The 17,851-nt window shown below is 42.6% G+C and overlaps 1 protein-coding gene across 1 annotated transcript in view; it reads right to left on the bottom strand.

Annotated features, from left to right (window-relative positions):
* The window catches only part of FMNL1 (formin like 1), a 58,098-nt gene that overhangs the window by 36,918 nt on the left and 3,329 nt on the right, over positions 1-17,851 (bottom strand). Inside the window, exon 2 of the mRNA XM_073683176.1 lies at positions 4,558-4,641. Within this exon, the coding sequence (XP_073539277.1) occupies positions 4,558-4,641 (84 nt within the window). The remainder of the gene's footprint in view (positions 1-4,557; positions 4,642-17,851) is intronic.

The raw sequence follows: 17,851 nt of genomic DNA, 5'->3' as shown, positions 1-17,851 counted from the left end.
ATGTGTGCCAGAGATCGATGACCTTCTATGTATCATGGGCCAGGTAAATAAAAGGTGCTTTCAGACTGGCTGTTAACGAGCACAAATTGGCACAGGCCATTTACTGATGGGAACAGAACGATCGTTAATATGACCGTTCTGTCAACATACTGCATTTGGTTACCGGCAACACATGTCCTAATCACACAGGGCAGTGTGCAGTGATAACAATGAGTTAAAGCACATAAACAATCCAATCACCCCTTTTAATTAAGTGAATTCACTTGGGCAAATCATCAAGATCCTCAGCTGGCAGCTCACTTTGCAATTGCCGAACAATAATTTTCCAGATATGCTCGAAGGGAGACAAGTCCGGAGACTCTGCAGGCCATGGTAGCGCGTTTAGGCCAATCAGGCTGCTCACAGACACAGTATCAACATGTGGCCTGGTGTTGTCATATTTAAAAACAGCTTCTGAGACACTTTCATGTCCCCTCGTGGAAGCCTTTTTATGGCGCGACCCACGTGGTCTCCAGACCAATCACTGGCTTTCATTGCATCCAAGAGCACAGCGGACTCATCGCTGAAGAGGATAGACCTCCATTCCTGTCTTGCTGTGCACCATGATAGCCTTTGAGATCGTTGGAGTGAGGTCAAAGAAGCACCTGTATTTGCACATCTGGCTCATAGCCTCATGTTGTGCACATGCTTTCTGATGGTTTAGGTATTCTTCCTTTGACACTTTAGGTTTGGATGGATCACTATGCACAATTCTTCAGTTATGACCAGATTACCTGGGATTATGTTCTGGACTGGAATAATGCTCGGCAGCCGGACCCCTCTAGACTTCATTTCAGGCAATCTAACAGCTCAGTGTTACATTGATTTTGTAAAACCAGTGGTACGGTCATTTTTCCACTGTGTCAAAGGAGTCGTTTTTGAACACGACACCAGACTGCATGTTGCTTATGCTACTGTGAGCAGCCTGTATTTCCTAAACCTGCTGCCATGACCTGCAGCGTCTTCTGACTTGTCGCTCATTGAGCACATCTGGAACGCCTTTGGTCTTCAATTGCGAAGGGAGCTACCAGCAGCGGATCTTGATGATTTGTGTTCCCAAGTGCATTCAGTGCAGCAGAACATTCCTCAGACAACCACTAATGACCTCATTGATTGCAGCCAAGACGTGTAAGTGTGGGATTTCTACTCAAACTCCATACGGAATAAAATCAAGATATTTTGAAAATGTTTTAATTTTTTCATCATTTGCATATTTTTAACATGTCTATCCATTCTGTGATTTCCATAATTCCATGACTTTTCCCTCTTGGTGTTGCAAGTGTAGCACCCTGAGGATTCGGCTGCTACAGGGGTATTGCACCTCAACCCAGAGGTGTGATATTCCACTCCCGGGTAAGGATGGAGTGTGGATCTGAGCTCGGTAGGCTGCATGCACTACATACATCCCATTTCCGAGGAACAGACCAACGGTACTCCCACTTAGAAATGTGCAGGTACGACCGAGTCTGTTCCTGGCTGGAGTGGGAGGGGGGTGGTACATCCCATGTAGTGTAGGGGCAGATAGGGGGAGCAGTCTGGGTAGTGATAGGAGCTCATTGGGTGCTGGTCACCTGAGCTCACACATAGAGGGATATATAAGGTGGGCACCAACTAGAATCAGGGTCAGATGCAGAGGACAAGTCAGCTGTACAGAACAAGTCAGTTGGAGAGGAGCCTGTCTGATGCAGAGAACAAATCAGCAGAGAGAAGGAAACAGCAGCCCTGGAGAGAGAGAGAGTGGAGCAGAGAAAGACCCAGAGGGGGAAGACTGAAGGGACCCAAGAACCCAAATTAGAGCATCGGGTGAGGAGTCAGCAAAAGGGTACCGGAACCCAAACTGGTGGGGGTAAAAACAATCCCCAGCCAGAGACCGGAGGCCGTGGGCAGCATCTGCCACGGCCACCCACCACATTCACCCCGAAGGCACACCACATGAAGGGTCAGGGAACCCAAGGCCAAGGGTGTCCCAACAGAAGGCCCGAGGGAGCTGGACCTAGGTGGATCACTGGTGGGGACGGCTGAAGAAAGGACAGAGGGAGAGCTCAGGGCCACGCTCCGGACTTGTTTGGGGGTTGGCTGGATCCAGGACCTGGTGGACGCAGCACGGCTCGGGTGGTCACTAGCAGCTGGAGTGACCGGAACATCAGCAGTGAGTAAATACCCTAAACTGCACAACCCGACTCTGTCTTCCTTTAACATCTATGCTGTACCACTACAACCCCCATCCTCTGCACCTGACCCCCTGAGGCTATACCCCACCCGTTGGGGGTTATACCATCACAAGCTGCACCTACACCATCAGCCTCGGCGGACCCTGCTGCAGCGGCGGCCACAGTGACCGCATCACAACGGGTGGCGTAGTCGACACAAAAGAACTTTAGTAACATCTGTAGAACTGCCACATCACACTGAGCTTGACGCCCTGGGCACGGGACCGGGTCACAGCCGCTCGGAGACTACAACCCCCCCCCCATCTGATCCGGTGCCGGGTATTCCCCTCAAAAAAGGAATATGTCCCAGGGGGCGCGTCACAAGTACAATATAGAGGATTGTATGTAAAAATTTGGAAAGGGAATATATTCTGTGCACTGGAGGTACCAAATAATTGTGAACTGTCATCATAATATAACAAGGAGAAAGAAATGCAAGTAGCCTGCTTAGTGAATCCACTACTCGCTTTTCCTTTGCAATTTTTATTCTTCCATTTCAGTTGTTTAGTGTAAACGACTGGGGGTGATTAATGCTGGTTTATGTTGTTAGTTACTGCATATGGCAATACGGCTCATTGGGCCCACTCACAAAGTTAGCTTTGCTTTCACATATAATGACTTTGCAGGATGCAGATACAGTTAAAACATGTTCTTTGTCTTGTAGGCCCTCAGGTCGCATTAAGCCTTCAGCTTCCACAACACACAGTGCTTTGCATTTAGCCCAAAAAGTTCCACTTTGGACTCCTCTGACCAGAGCACCTTCTTCTACATGCCATGGAGGGGATGCAGCTAGTATGTGGAAGAACGTGTTCTGGTCAGATTAGACCAAACTTGAACTTTTGGGGCTAAATGCAATACGCTATATTTAAACTGACACTGCACATCACCCTGAAAACATCAACCCCACTGTCAAACATGGTGATGGCAGCATGATGCTGTGGGGAGTCTTTTCTTCAGCAGGAACAGGGAACCTGGTCAGAGTTGATGGGAAGATGGATGGAGCTAAAAACAGGGCTATCCTGTAAGAAAACCTGTTAGAGGCTGCAAAAGACTGGGGCGTAGGTTCACCTTCAGCAGGACAACGACCCTAAACCTACTCATGTGTATGATTGGCTCAGTTACAGTCCAGACCTAAATTCCATTGGGAATCTGTGGCAAGACTTGAAAATTGTTGTTCACAGACACTTCCATCCAATCTCACAGACCTAGAGCTAGTTTAGAAATAAGAATGGGCAAAAATGTCATCCTCTACATATGCAAAGCTGGTAGAGACATACCCAAAAAGACTTGCAGCAGTAATTTCAGGCAAAGGTGGTCCTACAAAGTATTGACTGAGAGGATCAAATGCACGTATATAATATTTTGGGACTCTCACAATACAGCATGGGCAGCAACAGGGGTATCAGCAGGATGGCCAACCTTATGTACATTGGGAATAGATGGGGTAGTTCTGTAAGTATGGAAAGAAAAATGTGTCTGTGTTGCAAACTCTGAAGCCTTAGTAACAGTAATAGTATTGTTGTCTGTGGAGGTGCTCACTATAATTAGAGTTTGCCTCTATCATTGGTTACCTGGTTTGGGACCCCCCTCCCTATGCTAAACCCCTAGCTATGCCTTTGGACATACCAAACAGTGTGACAGTAAATTGGTGTGTGGTTAATGTTTTTGGACAGAGGACAGTTTAGGTCCCTTTGCCGAGGTTAGATTTGTAAATATATTATTAAAGGGGATGTCACAAACAATATATATCAGCAATCATAAGGATATATGAGAAATGTATTATAAATGGGGGTTTGACCACTGGCACCCACATCGTTAATGGGAACAGGGGTCCCAAAATCCTCTGTAAAAATGGACTGGTTGTGAGCATGTGCAACCATTGCTCCATTAAGAGAATATAGGAGTGGTGGTTACACATGCTGAATACTGCTTCATTAACAAAGTGGACATTGGGCTCCCTTTTCTTGGCATTTTTGGGGTTCCCAACAGTCGGACACCCAGCCTCCATGGTTGGATGATAAATGTTGTTTAAGTAGAAATTTTGTGGACCGTCTGTCTTCTATAACCTAACACTGAGAAGAGGTCTTCTACCAGATGCCACTTTATAACTCCAGTGTCATCTATTCTATAAACACACAACCGAATACTCAACATCTGATCTATCGGTTTTATTCCAGAGTCTAGAGTTTATACTACAGCAAATCCATCACCAGATAATTGCGGACATCAGAGATGGAAGTTGTGACCTTCTGTACACACCTTGTGCCCTCTTTTACATTTGACTAGTATCTATGAACACAGCTTTTACCTGATCACACACCAATTCCCATTTCTTGTCTTGGTCATACTGCCGAAGAACACTGATCTTATCCGGTGGAAGATTCATGGCATTCTGCAGAGAGAAAGTAGATATTGTAGACACGGCGTAAATATATAGTTTATTAGTGTGACTAATCCTAGATCTCATATCTAATGTATCTACCCAACATCCATCCGTCAGCCAGTGATACAGTAATTCTTCACTACTTGTCTTGGTATTTTGTACAGTTTGTGGTTGTAGTAGAATAGACTTCCTTCTCCTTGATAACATCTGGCCCATTGTGGCAACTGGTCATTTGTAAGTGAATATTTGCTATCCCCCACTGTATTTTGAAAGGACAGAGGTGAAGACAGTTGCTGCCAAAACAGGTCTGGCAGCGACAATGCCAGACTATTATCTAGCCCATCATTATCTGTTGGGGGAGAGTCGGGAGGTCCCCATACACATTAGACTTTTGGCCGATCCCACCAATATTAGTGGGTTTGGTCTACTTTAGTCTAATGTGTATAGGACATTTAAAGGGACTCAGTCAGCACAGAATGACTGTTCAAAGCCAAATACAGACACTCAGTGCTTCACGGCGGGGTCAATCATTTATATACACCTTCCCACCTGCTGGTTTTCCATCAATCTCCTCTCTTCCCTGGCTCTATGAATCTATGGCTCTGTCAAATAAGGGGGGAGAGTGGAGATTGAGGGATGACAATCAGGTGGAAAGGTGTATAAATGATGGGCCCCACCATGATATACTGAGTGGCGGGACTTTGTAAGCACAGAATGACTGTTCAAACTGAATCCCTTTAAGCTACAGTAACATAGGTTGACAATTGGGTCTACAGCCAATGCAAGGACAGAGAAGATGTATTTATAGCCCCCTACCATGTGCGATTTTTAATACTCTCTTATATGGCAGAGGGGTATTTGATTCCCCTCAGAAACCAAGCCCCAATATGACTGTTACCTGTGCACCCAGTATAGCTACATCTGTATACTCTCTATATGCAACCATTATTGGTTCTGTTTTTCAAAAGAGACAGTCTTATACAATTCAATATCTAAATGAGGTTGTTTTATAAAAAAAAAAGTGTTCACTAAGGTTTAAAGAGTAACCGCATTTTTAATTTTTAGGTCATAAATTAATAGTACACGTGAAAATAAGAAGAATATCTTAGAGACACTGCCTCCATCTCCTCCTGGACTGATTTTTCATTCCCAAAATTCTCAATTCAGTGAATACTGAGATAAGAGATGGCAGCTGGTGCTCATGAAGCTCTATGGAGAACTTGCAGCAGGATGTCTGTGTCTACCTCTAGCCCCTCCTCCCCTATCCATAGAATTTTAAAAGCCTCAACTGCCATCTCCTATCTTAGTAATGGGAAAATCTGTCTTCACTGAAAACAGATTTTACCCATGAATTTAGAGTAAAAGATCAGTCCAGGAGGTGAAAGAAGTAGATTTGTCTTATACTATATATCACAAAGTTGCTTCTCTTCATGTATACCAATGATTTAATAAAAATGACAAGTCCTCTTTATGGGCAAGGCCTGCAAAAGAATAAACCATCACAATATAACGTGTTAACCAGTTCAAGTGTGTAATGACTATTGTGGGTGGTAAGGTGGCCATGACCCATAATGTCCGGGGTTCAGGCCACCCTCAGCCCACCCCTGACTATGAAGGCTCTAGGTGGGTCTCTGCACATCGTTGTATTCAATATATGCGTTTGCAGAGTTCTCTGAAGCAGGTGTCAGTTTGTTCCTCCTCCCTGTGGGTTTCCTGCTTCATAGTCTGGCAGCGTCATCTTCCTGTGGCTGAGTTATGTTAAGGGGGAAGGGCTGTGGCGTAAACAGTCAATGCAAAAAATTAGACAAAAATAAAGCAACAGCCACTGACATTACTAAATTGCAGAGTTTGAGTCCCTATCTGATAATGGCGATAGCGTGTAGCAACACTCTACATGTCTGTAGTGCTATTGTATGATGGATACTGTTCTTATTAATAGAAAACAGATTAGACACCCATGATTTCTCCTAAGACCCCTCCAATAAAAAAAAAACAAATGGAGAGAACTGACTGTCCAACTGATCGTTGAAAACAGCAGAGAACTACAGGGAAGCAATATCTATTGTTTGCTTTCATTTACCAAATACTGCAGCTCTGAGTGCTTAGATTGGCTGCTGGATAAAAGCACAAGCCCACCACATACGCATCTGTTAGAGCTGCTCTCTATTAAAGATGCTGTATGCACACACCCGTTTTTTTGGCTCACGTGCTACCCATTATTTTTGCAGATAAGATCTCAGACCCATTAAAATGAATATGCCTTTTCACATGTTTTTTTTGTGGACCATTTGTCAGCAAAAAAATTAAATAAAAATGGAAATAAGTACTACTTTTGATCCACAACTGCTTCTGCCAAGAACTGAGATTAGCATCTTGCCTCAGGTGTCTAAGAGGGCGACATTTTGCCACCCCCCTTCCCAGATGTGAGTTACAGCTGTTCTCGGAACCGGTTATTAAACGGACATTCGGTTCGGAGAACAGGTATATCACCGACCCCTGCTCTTGGCATTCAATTGTATTCACATTTTGAAGACATGAATGCAGTTGAAGATATAAAAGGCATGCTGGTACTTCTGGTGTCGTGGTGATGTGCAGCAGCGTGATTAGGTCACCTGATCATTCTACAGCCATCACTTCTGCGCCGCAGAGGCGACAAAAACAGAGGGGAGGTATTTGTACTGTAGTGGAGTTAAAGAAACAAGCAACTTTCATTGTAAAAGGTGTGAGGGTAATGTATGGAGAGACAGTATGCATAGGGGGTAAACTTTGAGGGGAGCACAATATGGCGAGGGGCAGAGTGTGGGAAGAAGCGTGGAGATAAAAACAGCATAAGGAGGACAGAGGGAGGGAATAGTGTGAAAACGGGCAAAATATGCAGAGGGGTTAATGTAAGTGGAGTACTGTGTAGGGAGATAGTATGGAGAGTGGGCAACATAGGGGGGAAACAATGTGAGGGGACAGTCAGAAGAGGGGGCAGTGGGAAGATTGGAAACAGGAGAGGGGTTGACGGTATAGAGGTTATAGGTCATGAGGGCGGACAGTGTAGGTTATAGTTCATAACGGAGGACAATGTGGTGGTTATCATTCGAAAGGGCGGACATTGTAGCAGTTATGGCTCATAAGAGATGACATGGTTATAGTTCATAAAGGCGGAAAGTATGGAGGCAATGTTTTGTAGGAAAGGACAGTGTGAAGACAATGAACCATAAGAGGGGCAGTGCAGGATATTTTGTGCAGGGAGAACAGTGAGGGGCATTTATTTATTTAGGGGCACAGCACGGGCAGATATGTTTTTTACAGGAGCATTATAATACTGTTATTTTTTAGGTCACTGTGTTAGGATGTGTTGCAGAACACTGCAGAAGAGGGAAGTCTGCAGAGATCAGCTTTGGCTGTGAAAAGTCATCATGACGTTTGGAGAAGAAAAGGGAATGGTGGTAGCCGACCTGAAATTACAATTGTACCAAGATTGGTTCTGTATTAATGCACTGATAGTGATTTTGGTGATGTATTCATGTACTGATGGTGGTTCAGCTGCTGTATTCATGTACAAATGATGGTTCTGGTGTTGCCTTCATGTACCGATGGTGGTTCTGGTGTTGCCTTCATGTATTAATTGTGGTTCTGCTGCTGCATTGATATACTGATTACGGGTCTGGTGATTTATCCATCTACCGATAGTGGTTCTGATCCTGTACAAAGATAGTAATCCATAACTTGTCAGATGACATGGTACATGGCTATGTTAATACACTGTGTGCAGAATTATTAGACAAGTTATATTTTAGAGGATTATTTTTATTATTGATGAATAACTATGTTCTCAATCAACCCAAAAGACTCAAATATCCAAGCTTAATATTTTTGGAAGTTGGAGTGTTTTTTTTTTTTAGATTTGGCTATCTTAGGAGGATATCTGTTTGTGCAAGTAACTAATACTGTGCAGAATTATTAGGCAACTTAATAAAAACCAAATATAATCCCATCTCACTTGTTTATTTTCACTAGGTAAGCCAATATCAGTGCACAAAATTTAGAAAAACATTTCTGACATGCAAAAACAAAAAATTTTAGTGATCAATATAGCCACCTTTCTTTATGATGACACTCACCTCCTTCCATCCATAGATTGTCAGTTGCTTGATCTGTTTTCGATCAACATTGCGTGCAGCAGCCACCACAGCCTCCCAGACACTGTTCCGAGAGGTGTACTGTTTTCCCTCCCTATAGATCTCACATTTCATGATGGACCACAGGTTCTCTATGGAGTTCAGATCAGGTGAACAAGGGGGCCATGTCATCATTTTTTCTTCTTTTAGACCTTTACTGGCCAGCCACGCTGTAGAGTAGTTGGATGCATGTGATGGAGCATTGTCCTGTATGAAAATCATGTTTTTCTTGAACGATACCGACTTCTTCCTGTACCACTGCTTGAAGAAGTGGTCTTCCAGAAACTGGCAGTAGGTCTGGGAGGTGAGCTTCACTCCATCCTCAACCCGAAAAGGTCCCACAAGTTCATCTTTGATGATACCAGCCCATACCAGTACCCCACCTCCACCTTGCTGGCGTCTGAGTCGGAGTGGAGCTCTCTGCCCTTTACTGATCCAGCCTCTGGCCCATCCATCTGGCCCATCAAGAGTCACCCTCATTTCATCAGTCCATAAAACCTTTGATAAATCAGTCTTAAGATATTTCTTGGCCCATTCGTGACGTTTTGTGTTATGTTTCTTGTTCAAAGGCGGTCGTTTTTCAGCCTTCCTTACCTTGGCCATGTCCCTGAGTATTGCACACCTTGTGCTTTTTGATACTCCAGTAACGTTGCAGCTCTGAAATATGGCAAAACTGGTGATGAATGGCATCTTGGCAGCTTCACGCTTGATTTTCTTCAATTCATGGGCAGTTATTTTGCGCTTTTTTTGGCCAACACGCTTCTTGCGACCCTGTTGGCTATTTGCCATGAAACGCTTGATTGTTCGATGATCACGCTTCAAAAGTTTGGAAATTTCAAGACTGCTGCATCCCTCTGCAAGACATCTCACAATTTTGCACTTTTCAGAGCCCGTCAAATCTCTCTTCTGACCCATTTTGCCAAAGGAAAAGAAGTTGCCTAATAATTAAGCACACCTTATATAGGGTGTTGATGTCATTAGTCAACACCCCTCCTCATTACAGAGATGCACATCACCAGATTTACTTAATTGGTAGTTGGCTCTCAAGCCTATGCAGCTTGGAGTAGGACAACATGTATAAAAAGTATCATGTGATCAAAATACGCATTTGCCTAATAATTCTGCACACAGTGTAAAGTAGTGAGTAGTCAATTTAAGGATTAATGTATTTATGTTAGGAGCATTAAATCTTTGCATTTGCAGGCCCCATCACTACTCTTTTGGCTCTCCTGTGCCATAGGCTGAGCTTCAAAGAAGACCGTGATTTGTCTCATACATGGAGGAAAAAATAGAAATGCTAGAATTGCGCTTTTTTTCTGACCTCACCTCCCTTAAAAGGGATGAAAACATTGTACGTATCTCAAATGGGTATCAATAAAAATGTCAGCTCACCATGCAGAAAAACAAATTTTAGTTTTCTAAAAGTTTGCTGCTTGTGTGCTTTTAAATACTTTAGTCAGATATTTTTAGGGTTCCTGAAGTACAATTATAAAAGTATTTCATAAGTTTTCAAACTTTTGCCAAATACATCAAGTTTATGCAAAGACTCAATATTTACAGTGTTCACTCTTAGTTTTCAAGACTTTTTCCCTTTGCCCTGGCAGCTGGATATCAGCTTCTAGCCCAAATCCAAACTGAGGGAACCCATTCTTGCCCAATCAGTGCTTGGATTTTAGCACCATTTCTGATGTTTAGATCTCATTTTTTATTAAATGGCAATGATCTTAGGCAAAATTGTGAGTGAGCCCACTCCCTTGGATGAAAAGCAACCCCACACAAGTGGTCTCAGCATGCTTTACTGTTGGCATGACTCAGGATTTATGGTAGAGATCACGTTTTCTTCTCCGATGCATCATTCTTCCGGATGTCCCGAACAATCTGGAGGGGGCTTCAGAGAAAAAAAAAACAACTATCCCTGCCCTCTGTAGTCCAAACCCTGTACTTCCTGCAAAGTTATATTATCTGATGAAGCCCCCTTAAATAATTATAGAAACATATGACAAAGATCTTAAAACACTGAAGCCGTGAGCTTTGTGAAAAGCAAAATTTGTGTCAGATTCAAAACTTTGACTGTATATTAAAACATAACTTTTAGTTAGAGGAAAACCAAGCAGTCACTGCAGAGTTCTGTGATCCATTTACATTCCAAATACAGTACATAGCATATTCTATTATCTATAGCCATTTCCTAATATTAGTTAGTAGTTGCTATCCCTTTCAGTAGAATATGCATTTTCAATATACATACATATACGTTTAAACCACAGTCTTCACAAACAAAATTTGCTGCCCCATTGACAGGTTTCACCATTGGTATTTGCCCTTGAAAACACCTGGATAAGCGAAACATGTTGAGGGGCAGCACATTTAGTTTTTATTATAGCTACAGATAATAGCACATTCTATGTATTCGGAAACTATACGGATCACAGAATTCCGTAGTGACTGGTCTTAAAGTGCCAGCTTGGTTTTCCTCTTTTTCAGTTTTGAAATGGATTAAAAGTTATGTTTTAATATATGGAAATTAGATGAAGCAAAACAACAGGAGCGTTTCTTACTTGCCTTAGTGGCACTCCAACATAGTGTGCAGTTATTCAGGGATGTTACAGTTTGACAGTGGTTTTTGAAAGAAAGCAGTATTTTCTTTTTACCTAAAAGATGAATTCAGCTGTCAGGACCGGCTGCAATTCCATGAGGCTGTTGAGTTTGGGTCAGGAGACCCGCTGTGTTTCATGGACTTCTGAATTCTGCCCAATACTGGAGTCTGGACACTTAGAATCACATTAGCAGTAGCTCAAAAGAGCGATTAAAGAGAATTTGTCAGCAGATTTTTTGCTACCTCATCTGAGAGCAGCCTGATATAGGCAAAGAGACCCTGAATTCAACAATGTATCACTTAGATTACTGGGTGCAGTGGTCTGACACAATCAGAGCTTTTAGATCAATGAAGCAGAGTTGAGAAAGCTAACTCCGCCCAAAACTAACTATGTACATTGTCTTTTGACAAGGAGCTGTTTATCGTAGGATGGGGCGGAGTCGGACTAGCATGCACAGGCTGCTGTAGTCCAGGCAATGAATCACCAGGGGATAAAACCTTCATTGTAAGTAAACCGTTGAAATCCGTGTTTTATCCCCTACTTCATGCTGTCCACAAATTACATAGCAAAAACCTGTAGACAGATTCCCTTTAAGAAATGAATGTAGTAATTTTTTTAAATCTTTTAACAAATATCAAGGAGGACAGGACTTGTTAGAATTGTAGCCGAGAGATCTTTGCAGACAAGTACTGCTTCTCCTGGGTTATCCACATCCCTATATTATATTTCTACATTAACCAGCCACTCATTGACCTGGAGTTAATTTAATTTAATCAGGAGACTGATCTGCCAGATGGAGACATTCAGTGAGTCACTAATGCAGGAAGGAAATATTGGCCAATATGCAGGCAGACAGATCATGGCTCTTCCTCAGCAGTGTCCCATGACCTCCATACACATGTATGTGATTACATTGCTACCAATGCAACAATATTACATTATATTTGAACTTCCTGCACTAGATTTGATATATCTGTAGGTTAAAAGTCTCCAATGTTTGGTGGAACTAATACTCCCAGCATACCCAAACAGCTGCTATAGCTCCATTACAGCTGGAAAGGCACAGGTTGGGGACCTCTGCTGTGGACCCTCCAGCATCCTCCCGGACAGAAGTTTTGTCTACCTGCAGGTTATGAGGGCATGTACATAATAGATGCTCTAAATTCCCAGAGTTAGGCAGAGGCTTTTGACTAGGCCATGGTTTTGGGCATCTAAATTAATTGTGCAACAATCAAGAATATTTTTATTCAAGGAGCAGCTCTTTGAAATATATACAGAACTGATGAAGAAACATGGAGTAGCAAATGCAACCTGTGATTGAGGTTTTCATAAAAATATTATATATGTATAAAACCTAATTGGAGAAAACTACAGATAGTAAAAAATAATTCAGAAGGTATGATGATACATATAGGAGGAGAGTAGGCCCTATAGCTAGATGAAAACTGGGCCCCTGCTGGTCCATACCACAATGCCATAACCAGGACAGTCTGGTGCTTGTTCAGTCTCTCTCATCTCTTGGAAGATGGAACAGACATGTCGCCTTCAGCATGCTCCATCCTTCCCTTATTTGGTAATAAGTTTCAGTGGAGTGAGATGGCCTTGAGGAGAAGGTAAGGTGCCTTGTCCGGTCTTCACTTTTGCGGTCTACATAGCAATTAGCAGCCCCAGATCAGCTCTGCAAGTTACCAATGCTGTCACAGGGAGTTGGCTTTCCACATAACTGAGGTTCCATGTTGCATCGGATCATATTTTTATGGTGTTGGTAAAGCTAGTGCAATGCAGTAATGGATGGCTTGGGCTCAAGAGCTGCAATGGCCAGGCTGCTGCAACACCCAGAATTAGCGCTAGCCCCATTCTCAGCTGTCTACTTTCAGAGCCTTTGTGCATGCTGCACTATTTTGTCTGGGAAATTGACCGGCCCTATGTGGGAAACCCAAGGGGCCCCATTTTAGGCACCCATCGGGTGCCACCAATATCAGGCATGTTCACCTTCCCGAAAATACCCCTAGCTGCAGTGGCTGTACAGATCACCTTACAATGTATTGCAGGGTACCTTCATTTTTTATGCTTCGTGTTTTATGCAAAAGTTGCGCAAAAGTTGAGCATCACTATAAGACAAACTGCAGATCATAATACACAGTAACCGGCTTCACGCGCTGCCTTCTACATACTGCACACACCACTCCCAGCATAATACAAAACAGCAGATGAATGACAGTATCAATTATACATGAAGCATTTCTGTGTGACCTCACACTAACCTCCATATCAATGTCAGCTCGGAGGCCAAACCTCTATAGGAAGCCTTCCTGCTCAAACTGCAGAGGAAAAGTCAGTTTGTCATATTTTAGTTAAATCGGTGGGGGCAGAGACATAACTTAAAACTTCTGTGCCCCAAACCACAAAATCTGAAACTGTAATCCTACCCACCACGAGCCATGTATAATACTGGCTCCTGCTTATGTGGCATTTAGGCCTCCTTGGGCTTTACGACTTGGGTGGATTTGCCACCTTTACACCCTCTCTAACAGTGCTTGCCAAATTTTATGGATGCCAGTCAAGCTGATAAAATGCACTGGTGAAAAAAAAAAAAAAAAAGTTTAATACAAGGTCTATATATCAGTTCATGTCTTGATTCCCACCCGGTGAATGTGTTTAGGCTTTGTCTAAGGAAGGAGCATTCCACCATCATGCACAAGAAACCTCATAGAAGTGCAGCTGTCCTGCAGGTTTCAGCGGCACCTGGGAGACTTGATAACCAGGCGTTTTTAAGACCTCTTTTTGTAGGTAGGTATACCTACAACTGTGCCAGGGGTAGGGGTTTGTAGACTTAGATGCTTGCTAAATCCTACTGGTCCCTAAAATTATACCGTGGCACACTTCAACACATTCAGAGATATTAAATTAAATCTCAAATTCTTCGTGGAGGCAACATTTTTATGGGTCCCATGGTGATACAGAATTCCCAACATTTCTACATTTTTCAGGTTTATAAAAATGTTGGCAATAGTATCACAGCAAATATAGTGCAGTCTGATAACAGCGGGATCTGATTTCTCCTAATGTGGGCGCTCCTGGGCATGTTTTAGTTTTGAGCTGGGACTGGAACTAGGAAATACCGTCATGGCCGAAAGTGCTGGTACCCTTGAATTTGTTCCAGAAAATGAAGTATTTCTCCCAGAAAATTATTGCAATTACACGTTTTGTTATACACGTTTATTTCCTTTGTGTGTATTGGAACACAGAAAAAAAAAAAAAGGCAAATTGGACATAATTCACACAAAACCTCAAAAATGAGTCGGACAAAATTGTTGGCAACCTTAACTTAAATATTTGGTTGCACTCCATTTGGAATAAATAACTGCAATAAATTGCTTCCTAACCATCAATAAGCTTCTAACACCTCTCAACTGGAATTTTGGAAAACTTCATTTGCAAACTCGAGGTCTCTCATATTTGAAGGGTGCTTTTTCCCAACAATCTTAAGATCTCTCCATAGGTGTTCAATGGGATTTAGATCCAGACTCATTGCTGGCAGCTTCAGAACTCTCCAGTGCTTTGTTTCCATCCATTTCTGGGTGCTTCTTGAAGTATGTTTGGGGTCATTGTCCTGCTGGAAGACCTAGGACACAAACCCAGCTTTCTGACTCTGGGCACTACATTACAACCCAAAATCCTTTGGTAATCTTCAGATTTCATTATGCCTTGCACACAGTCAAGGCACCCAGGGGCAGAGGCAGCAAAACAACCCCAAAACATCTTTTAACCTCCACCATATTTGACTGTAGGTATTGTGTTCTTTTCTTTGTAGGCCTCATTCTGTTTTTGGTAAACAGAATGATGTGCTTCACCAGAAAGCTCTATCTTGGTCTCACCTGTCCACAAGACGCTTTTGGCTTACGCACATACATTTTGGCAAACGGCAGTCTAGATTTTTTATGTCTGTCAGCAGTGGGGTCCTCCTGGGTCTTCTACCATAGCATTTTATTTCATTCAAATGTCGATGGATAGTTTTTACTGATGCGGATGCACTCAGCCTGCAGGACTGCTTGAATTTCTTTGTAACTTGATTGGGGCTGCTTATCAACCATCCGGACTATCTGGCATTGCAACGTTTCATCAATTTTTCTCTGTCTTCTATGTCCAGGGAGATTAGGTATAGTGCCATGAGTTGTAAACTTCTTCATTATGTGGCAAACTGTGGACAAAGGAACATCAAGATCTCTGGAGATGGACTTGTAACCTTGAGATTGTGGATATTGTTCAACAATTTTGGTTCTCAAGTCCTCAGACAGTGCTCTTCTCCGCTTTCTCTTCTCCATGCTTCGTGTGACACATACAGACACACAATGCAAAGATTGATTGAACTTCTCCCCTTTTTATCTGGTTTCAGGTGTGATTTTCATATTCCCCACACCTGTTACTTGCCACAGGTGAGTTTGAATAAGCATCACATGCGTGAAACAGAGTGGTTTACGCACAATCTTGGAAAGTTGCCAATAATTTTGTCAGAACCACTTTTGGGGTTTTGTGAGAAATTATGTCCAATTTGCCTCCCCCCCCCCTCAGTTATTTTGGGTTGTTCCAATATACACATTTATTTCCTTTGTGTATAACAAAACATGTGTAATTGCAATATTTTTTTGGGAGAAATACTTCATTTTCTGGAACAATTTCAAGGGTGCCAACACTTTTGGCCATGAATGTAAAAGACCTTATTTTGCCTCCAACAAGGTTAGTAAGTATGGGGAATGTTGGGTGGTATAGTATTCTATTTACAGAGCCTGATATAATTGTATTATGATCATGTACAGTAGTCAGAAAACTTCCCCGTCCAATATGATCTAAATATAGCAGCGATTTCCGACACTGGCTCTACAGCACTGGCACAATTACAACTCTCAGCATGTCTGTTTCCATCACAGGTTGGAGACCACTAATGTAGAGTATAATAGAATTCTGTTACAGTTGTGACCGATGGTTGTATCATATTGGGCACAGTGTCCCAAGTATAGGCTATAATGGAACTGTGATATGGTCACGGTCCCTTTGGGTGGTGTAGTGTGTCAACAGAATGTGGCACTGTGGTATTATTTTCATTTATATTTAAAGCACAGCGTCAAAATCACATGTGCCCATGATTTACAGACTATGAAAATATGACCTCTAAGGATATTTAGCAGTCATTGAACATCTAGTTTCCAGCTGGTTAGAAAGTGATCAACAACAGATGCGGAGATGGGTGCGTGACGTCACACACAGCTGACATGTTGCTCTATGGTCACACCCAACATCTGTTTGGTAAGAAATATTCCACAATCTACTAGGATGCTAGAACCAATCCGCAAAATCATTTTAACAAACCGATGAGATTGCAGCAATTAGGATCACGAGACATTTGTAAATCACAAAATAAGACAGGGAGAAAAGAGGCAACATTCAAGCCAGTGCGTGTAGGCAATAACGGTCTAGTTGGGCCCATATCAGAGTGCTACTCTCTCAGGATATCCAAGACACAGTAAAATAGAAGTCCTCCCAAAAAAGCCTCCAAACTCAGTAGATAAAAATTGATAAGATAAAACCTGACGTGTTTGGATGGGATTGGCTGAACCATTTTATGTGTGTGGGGATCCTCTGACTGTCTCCGACATATAATGCTGGGGAAGAGAAGGATCAAAACACTCAATGGTTGAGACTTTTGTTCAACAGGGAGATACATCGCAGCCAGGAGGAGTCAGGCAGCGGCTCACTCAGAGAACACAGGAGCTGACACAAGTCTTCCTGTGATGGGCGAGAACATTGTTCGGCCGACAGCCATCTAATTTGTATAGCCAGCTTAACAATCAGCGGAAAAATATCCAAGGTAATCCGGTATCCAAGCTTTCTGAATGATGTCCTTTTCTTATTAATTGGTGTTGCAAACAGTGCCTTAAAATGACTTGTGTAGCATACAGAGTAAAATATAAAAATATCACATTAACTATCAGTAATTTCTAAGTTGCAAGTAAAAGTAACCAATAGATAATTGGTTGTGTTTCAGCCATCTTTCTACTCAATGTCCTCAGTCATCTGTAAAATATTGTAATATCAGTAGCATTTTAGCCACAGGAAAGAATCATGCCCAAAATGTATCCCGCCCAGACATCGAAGGTGAACAGACATCTCTCCCAACTCCCCCACACACACTCACATAAGATGTCAATATGCATGTCCATATCCAGTTAGTAAACTTTAGGATATGAAAAATTGTCCAATAGTCACTAGTGACTAATGGGCAATTTTCTGTCCTAAAGTTTACTAACTGGATATGGACATCTTACCAATTGGCACACTGGTATAGAGACAGGAGACTGCCCGTAAGCACTCACAAGGTGACCATAAGTGAGGGTACAAGCTGCTCATATGGCATTGTGGTGGCAGAGGAGTTCTTGCAGGTTGTAGGCTTTTGCG

Source organism: Phyllobates terribilis, unplaced genomic scaffold (assembly GCF_046119375.1).
Source record: "Phyllobates terribilis strain yellow unplaced genomic scaffold, ASM4611937v1 Scaffold_5__5_contigs__length_657084704, whole genome shotgun sequence".
Lineage (NCBI taxonomy): Eukaryota > Metazoa > Chordata > Amphibia > Anura > Dendrobatidae > Phyllobates > Phyllobates terribilis.
This window is presented reverse-complemented; position numbering and strand designations above follow the sequence as displayed.